Source organism: Anabrus simplex, chromosome 2 (genome assembly GCF_040414725.1).
Source record: "Anabrus simplex isolate iqAnaSimp1 chromosome 2, ASM4041472v1, whole genome shotgun sequence".
In the NCBI taxonomy this organism is placed as follows: domain Eukaryota; kingdom Metazoa; phylum Arthropoda; class Insecta; order Orthoptera; family Tettigoniidae; genus Anabrus; species Anabrus simplex.
Genome location: NC_090266.1, coordinates 68,202,110 through 68,220,477, shown reverse-complemented (window position 1 = coordinate 68,220,477; position 18,368 = coordinate 68,202,110). Strand labels below are relative to the sequence as shown.

Sequence of the window (18,368 nt, the reverse complement as noted above, 5' to 3'; positions counted from 1 at the left end):
TCACTTCGACCTTCACATAACGTGAAAAGTCCATGGGAGTTAAATCGGCTGAGTGTGGAATCCATTTAACACATTCACTCCTATAGAAGCCTTAAGGCATTTAGGCATTTAAGAGCTGCCTATGAGAAGGACCGGATCCAAGTTAAGGTGTTTAAGGTCGCGTGATGTAAACGTCGTTTCGAATTTAGCGCTAAATTCGTACAAAGTCGTAGTTCGTGTTGAAAACCATAGATGGCATATAAATGAACAGTCCCTCACCCTGACTATCTGCACATTACAGTGCTTTCTTTCTTTCTTTTTCTTTCTTTGAGTAAACACAGACCTAAGCCAGTCATGATATTCTTGTGAGGGTGTGTACTGAAGTGATTTATTGTGTCGCGATAAGTTACAAATGCAGTATTCGAAGTGAGGAAAATGAAGACATACTACTGAATGATGATTCTGGTAATGAACTCATCCCTGATTTCAGTGATAGCAATAGCAATTCAGATGATGATATACCAGACTCTGGGCAAAGTGAAATTCAGCACGTTCAAATAATCAATATGCATCAGTCTTATTGCCCGTCTGCAATCAATTTCACTGGCTGGGTAGGATAAAATGTTGACATCAAAAATAGCAACAAAATTATATCTTTCATCAATTTATTTGTAAATGACGATTTCCTTGAATATATATGCCATCAGACAAACTTCTATGCGGAACAAGTTATTAGTGCAGCACCGCATCCATTCACTAAATATTCTATTTTTCAGGCGTGGAAAGTGGTCGATGTAAATGAGATGAAAAAGTTTATAGGACTAATGTTTGTAACAGGAATAATTCAAAAACCAGATCTGAAAATGTACTGGAAGGAGGACACTATTTTTGGCTCACCGATTTTTCTGAAAACCCTGGCATGAACCTGACTCGAAAACATATCGTCGTTCTTGCACATTAGCGACAACAGTCATTATGAGGAGAATCCTGATAGGCTATACAAAATTAGGCTGATTCTCGAAGGCTTCCAGTTTTGAGTTGTGTACACTCCAGATCAGAAAGTCTCCCTTGATGAAGGAATTTGGCTTAGAGGGGCCGTTTGCGTTTCGGAGTTTACAATCCAGGTAAAATTACCAAGTATGGGATTTTGGTAAGGATGGTGTATGAATCCCCTTCAGGGTACATATGTAAGTTGAAAACCTATGATGCAAGTGGCATGAACATCAGAGACACTATATTTGACTTATTACATTCCTACCTCCGCCAGGGGCATAGAGTGTACATGGACAATTTTTACATAAGTGTAGGCTTAGCCAAGGAACTGCATGAATGAGAAACAGCTGTATATGGGACAATAAGGCAGAATGACTTTGTAAGGAATTCACTGAAAGGCAGAAGAAGTTGAAAACAGGGAAACTGACTTTCGATAGGGACAATGAAGTACTGCTATGTCATGGAAGGACAAAAAAGTATTATTATCATGGTTTCAACAGTACATTCTGCAGAAATGGCTGAAGTTCCGAACAAGTTTGGGGAAATAAAAATGAAAACTGTAAGCATTATTGATTATAATCAGTTTATGCACAGAATGGAAACAGCCGACCAGTATTTGGCAATGAATCTATTCATGCGAAAAACAGTGAAGTGGCCGAAAAAAATGTTTTTCTACATTTTGCAATGTACATTTTTTTAATGCATTCAGGCTTTTGCAAAAATCCAATAACTCAAAAGTAACATTCCTGACATTCATGCAGACAATATGTAGACACTTCTTACAAGACAGCAACATGAAGAACCATCAGAAGCTGTGAATATTTCTGTGTCACCGGTCCCATCTCAGTCTTCAGTAGGTTCGTCAACATCTATGTGTAGTCCACCGGTGCAGTCCCCTAAGCGAACTCTGGCTAATGATACACAATTTTGACTTGATGGGAATATAAAAGAGCATGTACTTCATAAATTCCCAGGTATGAAATCAGACAATTTCCCAATTTGACAGTACAGAGTGTGCGCAAAAAGCAACATCTGGCATGAAACCAAGTGGTTCTGTGGAAAGTGTGGAGTGCCTCTCCATCTAGGGAAATGTCAGACCTGGTACCGTAGCCTCAAGCACTACTAATCATCCTCAGGGTATGTTGAAATTTTCAATATTATATCTATGATTGTTTTCGTACTGTAATATGTAATGTAAAGTAGTGTATTATAGAGACATTGGGATTTTAAAAAGGCTGGGCTGGAGGTTTAAATCACCTGTTGAGGAGCTGGTAGTCAATGTGTTAATTGGCCCACCATGGCCTAACCATCTCCCTGAATAATGATAATTCAAGTGCTGCTTGATAAGGTGAGTGAAATACAGTGCAGAGGCATTACAACACAGCCACATTTGCTGCCGAATACCCAGAGAAACATCATCCAATAATCCAGGAAGTGGTTCTATCAGCCAATATTGATCTGCATTTAGGGCAGTCGCCCAGGTGGCAGATTCACTATCTGTTGTTTTCCTAGTCTTTTCTTAAATGATTTCAAAGAAACAATAAAATTATTGAACATCTCCCTTGGTAAGTTATTCCAATCCCTAACTCCCCTTCCTATAAATGAATATTTACCCCAATTTGTCCTCTTGAATTCCAACTTTATCAGTATAATTTAGATACATCCTGTATATATGTATAGGAAACAGATGGAGAACAGTGACTTACCGTGTAAGCACTTGCAGGGAGGTGCACATAAAATAAACATATAGGTTCAAAATTTTCAGTTGCAGCCTTTGCAGTGGATGTTACTTACTGAGTGTATTTGCAGTACCATGTACCAACATTTTGAAACCAGGTGACTCAGTTTATGTGCCATCTGGTAACTTATATTTTGAAACAAAAGGAAAATGATTTTAATTCCTATGTGGGCATTCATGTCTCCCATTATCACTACTTCTTTATCTTCAATGCACCTCTCCAGTTCCTCTAGACACTCTTCAACATTATCTGTCTGAGGTGCAAATACTTCACTCCACTCTCCAAGCCAAGTCTGATTTTCATGATTCTGTTATTTACGTGGTAGACCTTCTCTATGTACTGTACTATGACTTTTGTGGTATTACCCCACCAAGGGACCATCTGCCCTCCTAAAGAGCCTCATCTGCCCGAAGCCATTGGGCTCTTTAGATTGTACTTGTATCTATTCCCGAGTCCATCTCCACCGTACCGAAGTCCACCTTCTCTGCCGTAGATGCCGTTGAGGTCTTCACTTGTAACGCTGAGCTGGGACCCTTACCAGATGTTACACACTGGGACTCACATAGACAGGGGCATCACTCCCTGGGCACAGCTGCCTCCAACGAGGATACCTGCATATTTTAACATTTTCTATTTTCGTGCGGTCTATTCCATGCAGCATTATGCAGTGGTTGGTTTCGCGTAGGTGATTAATTTTGTTCCAAGCATTATCTGGAATACATCATGGCTTGTTTCAAGTGCTGCCTTACAAAGTTATCACAACTTGTGATTCATTCTGCAGAAGCAGTTCGTTCGACATAGTACAACAGCTTTCGAATCCCGTGTGTGGCTCCATTTCAACGTAGGTTGGTATGGAGTGCAGTTGTTTAGAGGTAAGTGAATTCTCTTTGCTTGTGTTGACTATTAAACGGAAGTTATTACAACCACGATGGCTGTTTTAATGAGTGCATGAAGGTAACTTATCGAAGTAGTTCTGTACTGGCTTTTTGTGTGTGTGAAGTGAGTTTGTGTTTGTAGCAAGTTGGTAAAAGTGGCATGCAGGATATTGTGTTCTCTGCTGGACATAGTCTTAGGAGGATATTGACACCTAAAGTCTTCCTAGGTGTACTTATCCTTTATATTTCCAGTGTAGTGGTAGTGGTGAACAGCGTGTGAATGTGAGTCCATGTAGATTGGCCGATATATAGTGGAAAAGTGAATAGAGTGCAATAAAATTGTGAATAGCGTCTTCATATAGAGACGGAAGTGTTACATGAGTGGTTGGTTTTCTTAATTGGAGGTGGAACTGCTTCGCAAATAACTGAAAATCAGCCAGGATTGAACACAGCACAAGGGAAGCCATATCGTCATCAGTTGACAAAGCAAATGACGGTATAACATTTGAATGTAATTTCCTGATGACACAATTCACTCACTATAAAAATAATTTTTGATATATAAACTAATTTAGAAGCAAGATTTTGCATCAACATTATGTAGCTTTCATCAAGTACAATTGCCTCTAATTGGGGAATTAATTATGATGATAAGAAGAAGAACTGAACCAGTATAGTTAACAATATTTATTCCTGCTGACTTGTTCAGGTAATTTTCTCCAATTCACATGATAAATATGGCACTTTGCATTATTGGTATGCACATACTTCTCAAAATGAACAATTATTACAATTGAGAATCACAGTAGAGACAACAATATCAATTAATAGACAATAAATACACTGAACTTAATACAGTATGATGAATGGTTTGTAAAACCTTATGCAATATGAAAATGAGCAGGGAGCAGGAATGTGGATGGTATGAGGGAGAAAAGAATTGGAATGAATTTGCCTCCACCAATTGCCATGCTTTTGGTGCAAGATGTCCTGTAATGTGTCTGTACAAAACATTATGAAGTTTACTATATATTCAGTCTCCATTTCATTCCAACCTTAAGACAAATATTTACAAGTCATGCATATATAATATATACAAAAGAATATTTCCACATGAAACATCTGAGTCACTTCACACGATCTTCATATTTACAGAAACATGAGAATGATCATACTGACGAAAGTATCAAACATTTACCCTGCCTTTTACTGTAAACTACATGATATATTAAATAATCTATTTATAAAACAAAGTCTTTGAAAAACACTTGCATGGCATTTTAAAATAAGGTTTCGAAAAGGAGGGAATACATCATATTTTTCTAGAAGGTATCTTTCACATCAAATACCATGCACAGTGAATTAGTGTATTTACTATATACAGTCCTCCACATTCCTGAAGGAATATAGGTCCACACCTCATCAACAGAGATTAATACTGGTGGAAACACACAAAACATCTTATTTTTTACCCCTGGCACTAAGTCTGAATGAGCAAGACTTAATAGTTCAAGTATCAAGGACACCCTTCTTTGGAGACATTACATTTCGACACATCAATATTTTTCATGACCAAAATAATCAAACGCAAAGACACACTATCACAGGAATGGTTACTCCCCAGCTTGAAGTACTTTTAAAGTTCCGTGCTCATCTCATGAGTCACTTCTCGTCCATTATTACTAGTTGTTTCGACGTCGTTCTCAAAAGTAGGGCTGCATGTTGTCTCTAGAGCCTCTTCTTCTATTGTCTCCTCTTCACGCCACGCTGGACTTATCACCGCGCTTGCCTAAAACAGCATTTAAATTAATATTGTCAGCAGATGTAAATAAGCAGGGAAACAATTCATTAGAGTGAACTTTCTTTCAAATGAATTGGTTTATAAAGAAAGGGCATCAGTGACATTTGCTTCAAAATTGAGTTAACATTGAATTTCTCATATTGAATGGTCATCACCTCATTTTATAAAGGAAAGGCATCGGTCCGGACTGAAGCCCTCCTTTTTTATGCTACTCAGTTGTAAACCTCTTTTATCAAGAAAGGTCATCAGACCACAAGATTTTAAAAAATCTTTATAATTCAACTACTGATGATAAATTCCTTACATATGTTCAGAGAGATCCTAATATGCATATTTTAGTTTTTTTTTTTTTTTTTTTTTTTTTTTTTGCTAGTTGCTTTACGTCGCACCGACACAGATAGGTCTTATGGCGACGATGGGACAGGAAAGAGCTAGGACTGGGAAGGAAGCGGCTGTGGCCTTAATTAAGATACAGCCCCAGCATTTGCCTGGTGTGAAAATGGGAAACCACGGAAAACCATTTTCAGGGCAGCCGACAGTGGGGTTCGAACCTACTATCTCCCGAATACTGGATACTGGCCGCACTTAAGCGACTGCAGCTATCGAGCTCGGTCATATTTTAGTTAATAGTAACAATTTCTACATTCCTCTTATGATAGTAAAATGTCCAAATAGTTTTTCTTGATTTCCCAACAATTAGCTAAAATGGACTGAAGCCCTTTCTTTATGAATCAATTCAAATATACTAACAGAAACATTTAACTTGTTCATTCTAGTCTGAAATTAAATACTGTATTGACCAATGCTATTACTAGCTTCTTTCAGATTTTACATTAAAGGAAATTAAAAGCTCCCCTGTATGCCAGAAATCATCCTGGAGACTTATGGCTGCTAGTATTGCCCAAAACGCTGACAGCCATAACACTCCAGGGTGATTTCTGGCATATACAAACTTTTAATTTGTTTTAATGTAAAATCTGAAAAATGCTATTTACGATGGTATTGTTCTGAACCATCAAGATGAGGATTTCCATACTGGCAAGATTTCAACAAAACTTTTACCAGAAGTTACCAGGAAGGAGTTATAAACATCAAAAAAGGATAATTACAGGCCAGTCAGCTTGGCATGTGTTGCATATAAGTCCCGGGAAAGCATTCTTTCTGATTATATTAGACTTCTTGATTTATAAATTTCATTTTTCAATATTTGATAGTTACCAATTGTCATAAAAGGAAAAGAAAGTTCCACCTGATCAATACTTTTAATTTACATGTAATGCAGATTATCACATGTCTAGGACCGGTTTCGACCTCTTTAAAAGGTCATGCTCAGCTACATTAGAATCTTATTTGCATTTTCACCTTATGCCTCATAAAGATCTTTATGACATACTCTATTGTTTAACAATATTATTTAAAATATCTTTTATACTCTTGCTAAAAAAAATTAAAACATTACATCATAACTGAAATCTGAAAGCTTATATCTTAATATACACATGCACTTGTAGCGGAATGAATTCGTCTTTAAGCTTATTGAGTGTAAATGTTTACCATAGGCGTTTTGCCTATTCAGTTGAAATAAGCCCCATTTTACAAACGTATAGTCATATTTGAGGGGAACTTTGTTTATATTCGTGAATGTTATAGCAATGAGCTACCAGTAAAATATACTAATTAACTAAAGTTGCGTGTTGATGAAATGTTATATTACATGTTCACATTAAAATATTAAAATATGATAATGTACTTAGTAGACTAAATTGCGTGTTGACCTTCAATAAAATTTTACATATTCACATTAAAATGTTATGAAGTGTGACTAATGTACTTTGTGACACTGAAAGTCTAAAACAGCTGTTGGCCTTAGTTCTTGCATTATATTATGTTGTTGCATTAAAATACTGCACAAATTTGCCTTTTACACAAAACATTAGATATTTGACACATTGTAAGATATGCTATGTATGAATGTCTTTTAAGTCCAAATAGTAAGTGACAGCACTTCCTTATATTTTATAAATGCAAATTCAAATTACAAGCTTTAATATGCAATGCTTATACACTTTGTGTATGACTCAACCACTTTTTAATTGACTTGAACATATTCTGGCCTGTCTGATGTGAGTGTTGTTCTGGAATTTTCTCACTCTGAATGTTGTAAATGTTGGTGGTTCCTTTCCCTTTTTATGAAGTTACCGAGTGCAAAAGCTCTTCCCAAAATTAATAAAGAAAACACACCAATGAGAACCATAATAAATTACAAATCTAGCCCTACATATAATCTTTCCAAATATATTCAAAAATTTCTTAAAAACTATTACTCTTTTCAAGCTAATAAGAGCATACACAACTCAATAGATTTTTGTAACAAAACAAAGAACCTACAGTCAGAACATTATCACTCCATAGCTTCTTATGATATAACTAATATGTATCCAAATATCCCCATTGACAAAACCATAAATATAATTAGAACCAATCTCAAAATACACAGCAAGTTAAGTACTTTGGAAATCGATGAATTCATGATGTTACTCAAATTTGCAGTTAATAACAACTTTTTTAGATTTCACAATACAATTTATCAACAAACAGGTTTACCGATGGGGTTGCCCGCATCTGGCATACTAGCGGATATATACATAGACTACTTAGAATATACTTCAATTTGCAAAACAAACGGAATATTTTTCTGATGCAGATTTGTCGATGACGTGAGGCATAAGGTGAAAATGCAAATAACATTCTAATGTAGCTGAGGATGACCTTGTTAAGGGGTCGAAACTGGTCCTAGACATGTGATAATCTGCATTACATGTAAATAAAAAGTATTGATCAGGTGGAACTTTCTTTTCCTTTTATGACAATTATATTAGACTTGTTTGCAAAATTACTAACTGGTTTGATAGAAGGCACTTAGGGTTTAGGCAAGGTTTTTCCAATGAGACTCAACTTGCAGGATTCCAGCAAGATATAACAGATATTTTAGATCAAGGAGGTCAAATGGAGTATATCCCTATCGACCTATCTAGGGATTTTGATAGGGTATACTACCAATGAAAATGAGGTGCGATCAGACTAGACGAAAGAGTGTTTGAATGGGGGCTAAATTTTCTAGAAAATAGAACACATAGAATTAGAGAGGTGAAGCATTTTTTGATCCTCTAATGATTAAGAGGGGCTCTGCAAGGTAGTATTTTATATATATTATATACATAAATTATACAAGTAAAGAACTGGAATCACAGATAAGGTTTTTCGCAGATAATGTCATAATATGCTGATTTTTTTTTTCTATGGGCTTTATGTCGCACCAACACAGAAAGGTCTTATGGCGATGATGGGATAGGAAAGACCTAGGAGTTGGAAGGAAGTGGCCATGGTCTTAATTAAAGTACATCCCCAGCATTTGCCTGGTGTGAAAATGGGAAACCACGGAAAACCATCTTCAGGGCTGCTGACAGTGGGATTCAAACCATTATCTCCTGGATGCAAGCTCACAGCCACATGCCCCTAACCGCATGGCCAGCTCGCCCGGTATGATGATGTTAATGATGAGGTTTGTTGTTTTAAGGGGCCAAACAACTAGGTCATCAGCCCACATGTTATAATATAGAAGGTGTATCAGAAATTTAAAAAAAACAGGGTTGCTCTTCATGTTATGTTAAGAATGACAGTGCATAGGATTGGCGGAGAAAATGTTTCTCTTTGAGAAAATGAGGTTACTTTGTTACTTCCGGGAGCGCGATTCAAATGGACAAAATTGCCATATTTGCTATGCCAGAGAGCCAGCTGCTGCCTGTTGCTGTGCATCAGATGAGGGAAGGGAAGGGAGGGGAAATGGGAAGTGAGAGACAGAGGTAATGCTCGGTGCGAATGCACAAGTTTTGCATTCGTTTCACATAGAATCTTCCCAGCCCCTGTAGGCAGTGTTCAGTTTGTTCTGCACAAATTGACTATATGTGAACCTCTTAGAAGGAGAAGATGAACTTGTGCCAAGAATACAGTCACAGTCATTCACGACACACCACACATCCTGAACAGAGTCAAAAGGTCACTACTAGACAGTTGCGAACTGTGCATCAAAGTAGGAGGGGGAGATATTGAACATCTACTGTAATCAAACCACTGGTGTATTGTTTCCTCTGTTCAGTATTTCATTCCATTTACAATGCTGTGAGTGAAGAAATACACAATCGTTGGGCGGCAGCGTTGCATCTTCGAGCATGTTAAATAATAAAGAATGTTACTGCAAACGAACAGATTTTTTTTTTTTTTTTTTTTTTTTTGCTAGGGGCTTTACGTCGCACCGACACAGATAGGTCTTTTGGCGACGATGGGATAGGAAAGGCCTAGGAGTTGGAAGGAAGCGGCCGTGGCCTTGATTAAGGTACAGCCCCAGCATTTGCCTGGTGTGAAAATGGGAAACCACGGAAAACCATTTTCAGGGCTGCCGATAGTGGGATTCGAACCTACTATCTCCCGGATGCAAGCTCACAGCCGCGCGCCTCTACGCGCACGGCCAACTCGCCCGGTAAACGAACAGATAAGAGGAGAAACGATGTGGTGCATTCCTTGACTGACAAGTGTGTCTTCATTACAGTGTGGTTTTGTACTGTGTGTGCAGTTACGGCTGTTTAATAAACAAACTGTGGATATTGCCTGTAAGAGGCAAGGACAATCCTGTATGAACTGAACGAGAAAACTTGTGCATACGCTTTGAACATTATCTCTGTCTCCATCACACAACCCATTTCCCTCCCTCCCTTTCTCTTCCCTGAAGCCTGGCAGCGGCTTGTGCTCTGGCGTAGCAAATACGGCGAGTATGTAAATTTAAATCGTGCAACTGGAAGTAACAAATTAACCTCATTTTCTCAAAAAAAGACAAATTTTCTCCGCCAATCCGATCGCACCATCCTTCTTAACATAACATGAAGAACATCCCTGATTTTCTTTTGTTGGTATAGTTCTGATACACTCTGTTCAGAGTAAAGTCACAGGATTGTGTGAGCAACTGCAAGAGGACCTCAACAATGAGTGAGATGGACAGCAGACAATGGTATAATGGTAAATGGTGTGAAAAGTCCAGTTGTAAGTTTCACCAAGAGGAAAAGTTCTCATAGTTTTGATGGAGTGAAAATACCTCACGGGAATCACTAGGAAAGATCAATCAAATTAATGAGCTTATTCCGTAGGCAGCAAAACAAACAACAATGAAATTATATTTATGTACTGGAAAGGAGCAAAGAAGTGTATGAAGATGTGGAGATTGTCCTTTTGTATTTTCATTAATATCCTTCTCTTTTTTTCTCTTGCTTCCTCTTCCTACACTGATATATAATTGTGTTCATTTTGTGTTGCGTGTTCCTTTTCATGTTCGTTTCTGAAACATTATTTAATTGCATTGTGCAGTATGTGTTCAGAATCCGTACCATCACGTTGCACACATTGTTCTTAACATTTCTGAAGATTACTGAAAATATTGACAAGTGAAAGTTGTAGTAAGGACACAAAGACTGACGTTATTTCCTCATGTAATTTGGGAACATGTTATACACTTCCCTATCTATGAAATCAATCAATAAATGAATCACCGCGTAAACTGGGTGTACGGTTAGGGTCGAGTAGATGTGAGGTTGCATTCGGGAGAGGGTGAGTTTGAATCCCACCATCGGCGGCCCTGAAGATCGTTTTCTGTGGTTTCCCATTTTCACACCAGGCAAATGCTGGGGTGTACCTTAATTACGGCCATGGCCGCTTCCACCCTTTTCTCATTGTGGGATTGCTGAAAACCGTCATTAAGTTCAATCAATCAATCAATCAATCAATCAATCAATCAATCAATCAATCAATCAATCAATCAATCAATCAATCAATCAATCAATCAATCAATCAATCAATCAAACAATCAATCAATCAATCACTACTGATCTGCATTTAGGGCAGTCGCCCAGGTGGCAGATTCACTATCTATTGTTTTCCTAGCCTTTTCTTAAATGATCACAAAGAAATTGGAAAATTATTGAACATTTCCCTTGGTAAGTTATTCCAATCCCTAACTTCCCTTCCTATAAACAAATATTTGCCCCAATTTGTCCTCTTGAATTCCAACTTTATCTTCATATTGTGATCTTTCCTACTTTTAAAGACACCACTCAAAATTATTCGTCTACTGATGTCCTCCCACACCATCTCTCCTCTGACAGCTCGGAACATACCATTTAATCAAGCAGCTCGTCTCCTTTCTCCCAAATCTTCCCAGCCCAAACTTTGCAACATTTTTGTAACGCTACTCTTTTGTCGGAAATCACCAAGAACAAATCGAGCTGCTTTTCTTTGGATTTTTTCCAATTCTTGAATCGAGTAATCCTGGTGAGGGTCCCATACACTGGAACCATACTCTAGTTGGGGTCTTACCAGAGACTTATATGCCCTCTCCTTTACATCCTTACTACAACCCCTAAATACCCTCATAACCATGTGCGGAGATCTGTACCCTTTATTAACAATCATATTTATGTGATTACCCCAATGAAGGTCTTTTCTTATATTAACACCTAGGTACTTACAATGATCCCAAAAAAAAGGAACTTTCACCCCCCATCAATGCAGTAATTAAAACTGAGAGGACTTTTCCTATTTGTGAAACTCGCAACCTGACTTTTAACCCCGTTTATCATCATACCATTGTCCACCGTCCATCTCACAACACTATCGAGGTCACCCTGCAGCCGCTCACAATTTTGTAACTTATTTATTACTCTGTGCAGAATAACATAATCTGCAAACAGCCTTATCTCTGATTCCACTTCTTTACACATATCAATGATATATATAAGAAAACATAAAGGTCCAATAATACTGACTTGAGGAATTCCCCTCTTAATTATTACAGGGTCAGATAAAGCTTCACCTACTCTAATTCTCTGAGTTCTATTTTCTAGAAATATAGCCACCCATTCAGTCACTCTTTTCTCTAGTCCAATTGCACTCATTTTTGCCAGTAGTCTTCCATGATCTACCCTATCAAATGCCTTAGATAGGTCAATCGCAATACAGTCCATTTGGCCTCCTGAATCCAGGATATCTGCTATATCTTGCTGAAATCCTACAATCTGAGCTTCAAGTTAGTGTGACGTTAAACCAGTAGAAAAAATAATGAACCAATCAACTGATAAATTACATAGGATTTGGTTTTAAATGGTCCACATATTAAATATAAACACATGTGAATACAACTATACCTTAGTATCAGTTATATCCTCATTTTGTATTTGGTAATAGTTTCTACCTTTTTGGTTATCATCAGCTGTTGCAATCATTGGTACATAAATGCATTGAACACCTGAATCCATCTAAAGACTTATGTCTTATGTCTCCCTCATCGGTAGCTTTAAGGGAACTTCTACCACACAGTGGATCATGTCAATTTGTTACTTGGTCAAGGATATAACTGATACTAAGATATAGTTGTATTCACATGTGTTTGTAATTAATAGGTGGACTACTTAAAACCAAATCATACTTAATCATACAAATAAAACACTTTAAAAACACTCCAAAAAAGTCTGTGTAATGATAGTGACAGTCACGATCAGATCGACAGTCATTATTGCCAACTGTAACAGACTTGATTTAACATCGGTGTGTATAACACACATCATTGATTGAAGCTTGTAACTTGTGGTAGTCACTAAAACTGAGGTGTGTGACCATGAAGGAGGGGGTCCTCTGTAGATAGATCCTTACAAACCAATAAAACTGTTGAGGCAGGTTGTCAATGGATCGTGTATTTGAAACCAGAAACGATGTCCCCCTCATCGGTAGCTTTAAGGGAACTTTTACCACACAGTGGATCATGTCAATTTGTTACTTGGTCAAGGATATAACTGATACTAAGATATAGTTGTATTCACATGTGTTTGTAATTAATAGGTGGACTACTTAAAACCAAATCATACTTAGTTGGTGTCAATAAGGATCAAAAATGAAACTTACACCATATGACAATTGATTAATCACAATTAATCTGTAGTTAGGGCAACTAGGTGGGCCATCTAAATTGTAGACTGATTCCTTCAATATACCCTATACGTAGGCATCTGGGAGCATGAGATCTGGAGAGGAGGAAGGGTGCAGGAAAGAAATTTCATGAGAAATTAGGCAATCTACAAAGTGTTGTTGCAGAAGGGTAAGTGACTCCCATGATGTGGGCTGCAGCTCCATCTTGCTGCACCCATTGTCGTTAGTGGGGTATGTTTCTGATGCAACAAAAACTGCACAAAACCTGCATGAATGGGGATAATAATGAGGTATCTGTAGACTACCTGGTCCGCTGTTTTTGTGTTCTTTGCAGCATCCTTGATAAAATAAGGGTCCAATATTCCATGACCGGACAAAGCCCACCAAATCATAACATGCACACTGTGCAGTTGATTCTATATGATGACCCTGCTTGCGCCTATAGGATTGCCCTACACTGGTTAAGACTACAAGCAATTTGTGAATTCGACAAATTTCAACGTTAAATATTTAAAGTAGGACAAAATTCATAACCTATAATCAACAGTACGCATCAGTTTTGTCAATTTTATGATGAAAACAATAATAATATTCACGCCTAAACTCAGCTGTTTTGAGAGTGTATTAAGATTTCAATTCCATATGGTACAACATGTGAAAAAGTTTACGTCCAGTTGTAACAAAATGTTTTAATGTGTATACAACAAATAATTTTAAGACATTCAGCAATTTAACAGATTGTAAATATATTTATACAGAGACATTGTATTTTAAATATTAGAATAAGGTTTTAAAGTTTCAAACTCAATTTATTTTCAATAAGGCGATCTAATATATAAATGCTTTATATTTAAGAGGTTTTTTAAAGTTTATTATGGATAAGTTTGTTAATGGTAAACCATAAGTGTAAGTTCTAGAACAATTTAACCTTGTAAGAAGATTTATGGCTGAAGACGTTCAAAATATGAACAAAACATGCCCTATGTTTTAACAATTAAGCAATAAAATAAGGATGAGATCCTACTTTTATAATTATGTTTAATTTATTGAATGGTTGGAAATCAAAGTTTTATTGTTCTTCTTTTAACATACTGCACAGTCGAACATCTCGTCTCCTTACTCCCAAGTCTTCCCAGCACAAAGTTTGCAACATTTTAGTATCACTACTCCTTTGTCGGGAATCACACGGAACAAATCGTGCTGCTTCCCTTTGATTTTTTTCTAGTTCTTGTATCAAGTAGTCCTGGTGAGGGTCCCATACACTGGAGCCATACTCTGACTGCGGTCTTAAAAGAGGCTTATACGCCCTTTCCTTTTCATCCCTACCACAACCTGTAAATACTCTCATAACCATGTGAAGAGATCTGTAACCTCTCTTAACTACCTCATTAATATGGTTACCCCAATGAAGATCATTCCTTATATTAAGACCTAGGTACTTACAGTGTTCCCCATGAGGTACTATCACACCATCAACACAATAATTAAAACTGAAAGGACTTTTCCTCTTGGTGAAAGTTACAACTTGACTTTTCATCCCATTTACATTCATAACACTGTCCACTGTCCATCCCACTACATTGTTTAAGTCCCCCTGCAGTCGCTCACAATCCTGCAACTCATTTACTACTCTATACAGGATAATGTCATCCGCAACTCATATCATATCATATATATAAGAAACATAAAGGTCCAATAATACTTCCTTGAGTAATTCCCCTCCTAATCATCACAGGATCAGATAACACTTCACCTACTCTAATTCTCCGAGTTCTCTTTTCTAGAAATGTAACTACCTATTCAACCACTCTTTTGTCTAGTCCAATTGCCCTCGTTTTTGTCAGTAATCTCCCATGATCTACCCTATCAAAAGCCTTGGGAAGGTCAACAGCGATACAGTCCATTTGACCTCCTGAATCTAAAATATATGCTATATCTTGCTGGAATTCTACAAGTCGAGCTTCAGTGGAAAACACTTCCTAAACCCTAACTGTCTTCTATCAAACCAGTTTGTAGTTTTGCAAACGTGTCTAATATAATCAGAAGGAATGTTTTACTGGAGCTTACAAACTACACATGTCAAGCTGACTGGCCTGTAATTTTCTGCTTTATGTTTGTCACCCTTTCCCTTGTACACTTGGGGTTACCATTGGAACTCTCCGTTCATTTGGTATAGCTCCTTCTTGGGCATCTACAACCATGTTTCAATGAATTTTGTGGAGTAAATATCAAATGTGTCACCAGAGATCTTTTACATGCCGACAACATACAACATGGAGTGTTGAAAGGACCTTTTTCTGCCCTTCCAAAATCTGACTACCTATGCCAGGTTTGAATCTGCTATCTTGGGACCTGGAGGCCGACCCTTAACCACTGACTCACAGAGAGAGCTAGTTGGACAGTAAATCAGGTGAACTCATTGTAGATCATAGGGAATCACTAGACAGACAGAAGGAATATTTTGAAAACCTTCTTAACGTAAAGGAAATCTTTCTCTGGAAGTCACAAACAACAGAGTTCACTGGGAAAGCAATGATGGCAGTGAAATTAGGCTTGAGGAAGTGGAAAGGATAGTAAATAAACTACATTGTCATAAAGCAGCAGGAATATATTAAATTTGACCTGAAATGACAAAATATAGTGGGGAGACAGGAATGAAATTACTTCAGAGTAATAAAATTAGCATGAAATGTTGGTAAGGTACCTTCTAATTGGACAAAAGCAGTAATTGCACTTATCTATAAGCAAGAGAAAAGGAAGGATTGGAACAACTATCAAGGTATTTCATTGATCAGTATACCAGGCAAGATGGTCACTGGTATTTAGAAAAACATGGTGCGATCAATGGTTGAGAGTAAGTTGGGTGAAAACCAATATGGTTTCAGAATGCAGAGGAACTGTCAGGATCAATTTTCAGTATGCACCAAGTAAGTGAAAAATGCTATGGGAGGAATAGACAGTTATGCTAATATTTCATAGATCTAGAGAAGGGATATGACAGAGTATCAAGGGAAAAGATGTTAGCCGTACTGACCTATTATGGGATTAAGAGCAGATTATTACAGGCAATTGACAACTGGGCTACAGTGAGAATTGATGGTAGAATGAGTTCTTGGTTCAAGGTAGTTACACAGGTTAGACAAGGCTGTAATCTTTCACTTTTGTTGTTCATAGATTATATATGTAGTTTACAAGTATGGACTGGTTGGAACCTCAACAGTTCCACCTTCAGCAGTCATAGATGTTCTAAGCATCACTGAAGAAGTGTACTAAGAAAATGAGGAATGGGGTAGTTTCCTATTGTTTTCTCCGCCAGGCCAGAACTTATTATATTTTCTTTTTTTGTTAGTGGCTTTATGTTGCACCAACACAGATAGGTCTTATCGCAACAATGGCATAGGAAAGGCCTAAGAGTTGGAAGGAAGCGACCGTGGCCTTAATTAAGGTACAGCCCCAGCATTTGCCTGGTGTGAAAATGGGAAACCATGGAAAACCATCTTCAGGGCTGCTGACAGTGGGATTCAAACTCTCTATCTCCCAGATGCAAGCTCACAGCCACGCACCCCTAACCGCACGGCCAACTCGCCCGGTTTATTACATATCAATCCACCAAGCCCACTTAAATGAATGCACCAACTGACCTTATGAGCAACATTTTTACACCATTCATGAGGAAATGGCATTACTAGCATCACTCACACCTCAGTCGCTTTTATATTGTTAAAGCTAAAGATAAGACAAGGACAGGTCAATGAAAGTTACAAATTTGTTCTAACCCACATCAGAATGCACTAGGTCTTGCCAGCAAAGGCGCTAGAGTAAATAGTTTCCTGTCTAGAGTGGACGGTTATGAGGGTATTTAGGGGTTGTAGTAAGAATGTAAAGTAGAGGGCATATAAGTCACTGGTAACACCCCAGTTACAGTAGGGATCCAGTGTACAGGACTCTTGCCAGGATTACTTGATTTGAGAACTGGAGATGCAGAGGAAAGAATCACAATTTGTTCTGGGTGATTTCAGAAAAATGAGTAGTGTTACATAAATGTTACAACTTTCGGGCTGGGAAGATTTGGGAGTAAGGAGGCAAGCTGCTCAACTAAGCAGTATATTCTGGGCTGTCAGTGGAGTGCTGGCGTTGAATGACATTAGTAGGCGAATATGCTTGAGTGGAGTTTTTAAAAGTAAGTAAGATCGACATATGAAGATAAAGTTGGAATTCAAGAGGACTAATTGGGGCAAGTATTCATTCACAGGAAGAGGAATTAGGGAAGAATCAAGTGACAAATCAGGACATTTTCAGAAAAACAGGAACATGTATTCGAACATATAATAGGAATTAATCCTGTGAGGTGAGTTTGGATGGCTTTTTCTCGGTTCTTTTCACATGTATTAGAATTACTTTTCTACTGTGTCAGTGTTATTAATCTCAGATTGTATATGATCAAGGTTAGGGCATCTCTTGCTTAAGCGACATGCAGTTCTCAGGGCACTAGGGGAACAGTGAGAAATGGGTGACCAGTAACCAACATTAAGATAGGAATAGTAATCTTATGACCCAGACAGGAAAGGCGGATGAAGTAGTAGATATCACGGAGAGGGAGAAGGTGGAAATGATGGGGCTGAGTAAAGTGAAATGGAAAGATAATGGAAGGAAGAAATTGAGGAAAGGATACACGTTATACTGAAGTGGTGGCGAAGAGGCAATAAATGGAGTGGGAGTAATCAATCATTTCGAAGCAATTGGAGGAGTATGTTGATGTGGTAGAATGTGTGTGTGACAGAATAATGAAGATTAGACTAAAGATGAAAAACGAAGTGATGGACTTCATACAAGTGTATGCACCACAGACAGGAAACAGGGAAGAAGATATTGAAGGATTCTTGGAGAAAGTAGAAAGAGAAATTATAGGTGTGGAAGTGGTTATTATGGGAGATCTGAATGCACAGGTCAGAAACG

At 37.8% G+C, this 18,368-nt stretch overlaps 1 protein-coding gene and 1 long non-coding RNA gene across 10 annotated transcripts in view; one reads left to right on the top strand and one right to left on the bottom strand.

The window, feature by feature from the left end:
• LOC136863861 (uncharacterized) overlaps positions 1-18,368 on the top strand; it is a 136,285-nt gene that overhangs the window by 74,834 nt on the left and 43,083 nt on the right. The window lies entirely within an intron of this gene.
• LOC136863859 (band 4.1-like protein 4) overlaps positions 4,259-18,368 on the bottom strand; it is a 1,130,227-nt gene continuing 1,116,117 nt past the window's right edge. For 5 of the 9 annotated variants that reach the window (XM_067140208.2, XM_067140209.2, XM_067140207.2 and 2 more), the window contains exon 21: positions 4,259-5,375. In XM_067140208.2, coding sequence (XP_066996309.2) covers positions 5,223-5,375 — 153 coding nt within the window. In that variant the 3' untranslated portion in view covers positions 4,259-5,222. The remainder of the gene's footprint in view (positions 5,376-18,368) is intronic. The other 4 variants (XM_067140211.2, XM_067140215.2, XM_067140216.2 and 1 more) reach the window with 2 other exon arrangements.